We start from the raw sequence: 1,744 nt of genomic DNA on the forward strand, positions 1-1,744 counted from the left end.
GCTTCAAAAGATGGTAGGTCCAGTTTTTCCATCGAGTCTCTCCATGGAAGTAACTTCAGTTTATCTAAATCCTGGAAAAAAATGGGAGCACATTTGCTTAATTTTATATATTCAACCCAGAGATACTTTCTTCTATATACTGTACAGCTGCTGAACATTAACTTCCAGAGAGGAGTGAAGGAAAAATTCTTCACGTAGCAAATAACCTAATCCTGCTCAACCCATCATTAATCCCCTGCCTAAACCATGCTCATCAAAGAAAGAGGAAGATGGAGAATTAAAATTTCCAGTTGGAAAAGAAACACGAATGTGTTCAGCCAAAAATTCTAAGTCATACTGACTATTATATCAAGAGATATTGGGTTAGAAAGCTTCTAAGCAAGAGTTTTTCTTTTTTGATATCTAAATACCAAACTCACATCTTCATTCATCAAATGTGGAGACTTTCAGGTTCGTACCTTTTGGATAGCCCTCGTGGCAGCAATTCTCCTCAAAACTTGCAAGGGTCTGACCCTAATGAGTAAGAGCTTGTATTCGCATGCAGAACTCTGTAGTATATATATGGTGCTTCTATTAGCTGGCACTGATAAAACTTTAAGTAACTGTTTCAAGAATTGTATGTGTAGGGGTTATGAAGTCAAGGAAGCATTGAGAGCACAAATGGAAGTACAAAGCAAACTACACTTACAAGTTGAAGTAAGTTTCCGGATCCGCCTGAGACTTTCAAATTCTTTTTCCGTGTTTCCAAGAATACGCAACCAGCTCACTAACGTGTTACTCGGAATTAGTTATTACTCAGTGATGCACTTAGTTGATCGTGCTTTAACTTGGTTACACAGGCCGAAAAACATTTGCAGACTCGTCAGGACGCTGAAAAAAGGTACATAGCAATGTTGGAAAGAACCTGCAAAATGCTTGCTGATCAAATTCTTGGAGCTACAGACACAAGCGACGACGCAGATGGTTATGAAGGAAAAGGAACAAAAGTGCCACCTAGTGCTCCCCTGAATCCTCTCGGATCATATCCATCGCAATCTGCTGATGAGGTGGGAATCAACGGCCCTGGGCAAGTGTCTACCAAGTTCCATCCTCAACGGACCGACTGTTCCACCGAAAGCTGCCTTACTTCCCAAGAGAGCCCCGTAGGAAGGAAAGCATTGCTAAATATGGATTCAACAAATGCCTCGCTCGTATGGGGCGAGTCCAATCTTTATACTCCAGATTTGCATATACAAGTTAATTCCCATGGAGTCTCCGGGCCTGGTGTATAAAATGTTCTGATCAGTAGTCACCTAGTATTGGCACGTCAGTTCGCTATACTTGTTCTATTGTTCTATGAATCTCTTCTGATCGGAGTGGCAGAAACATACAAGAATTGCCTCATCTCAAGCTGTAAATTTAGAGCCGCTGATGTTTCACCTCAAATATGGACCCTTTTCTCTGCATTCACCATCTTATTGTTGCCATTTTCTTTTTCTTTTTATTTGCTAAAATTCAGTTGAATTTCCTTGTCATGTGGAATCTTTTGATTGTGAGAAAATTTTTAACATAAAATTAAATCAATCATAGAACAAGTGATGCGCTTATGTTGTAATTGATTAATTTTCTCAAATTATATACTAATCATACTGCAAGGATATTGTACTTACCAAACAATTGATTTAGGTTCTTGTTTTCTTCATTGTCGACCTCATTATTTGAAGTTTGTTTTTTTCAATTTAATAAAAATAATAATTCAGAATTT

General features: G+C 38.3%; 1 protein-coding gene across 1 annotated transcript in view; it reads left to right on the forward strand.

Moving 5' to 3' along the window:
* The window catches only part of LOC105168076 (protein PHR1-LIKE 2-like), a gene marked incomplete in the record, with an annotated part of 3,050 nt that extends 1,601 nt beyond the window's left edge, over positions 1–1,449 (forward strand). Inside the window, 3 exon segments of the mRNA XM_011088002.2 lie at positions 451–520; positions 627–696; positions 840–1,449. Of these exon segments, the coding sequence (XP_011086304.1) occupies positions 451–520; positions 627–696; positions 840–1,271 (572 nt within the window).

Source organism: Sesamum indicum, linkage group LG8, assembly GCF_000512975.1.
Source record: "Sesamum indicum cultivar Zhongzhi No. 13 linkage group LG8, S_indicum_v1.0, whole genome shotgun sequence".
In the NCBI taxonomy this organism is placed as follows: Eukaryota; Viridiplantae; Streptophyta; class Magnoliopsida; order Lamiales; family Pedaliaceae; genus Sesamum; species Sesamum indicum.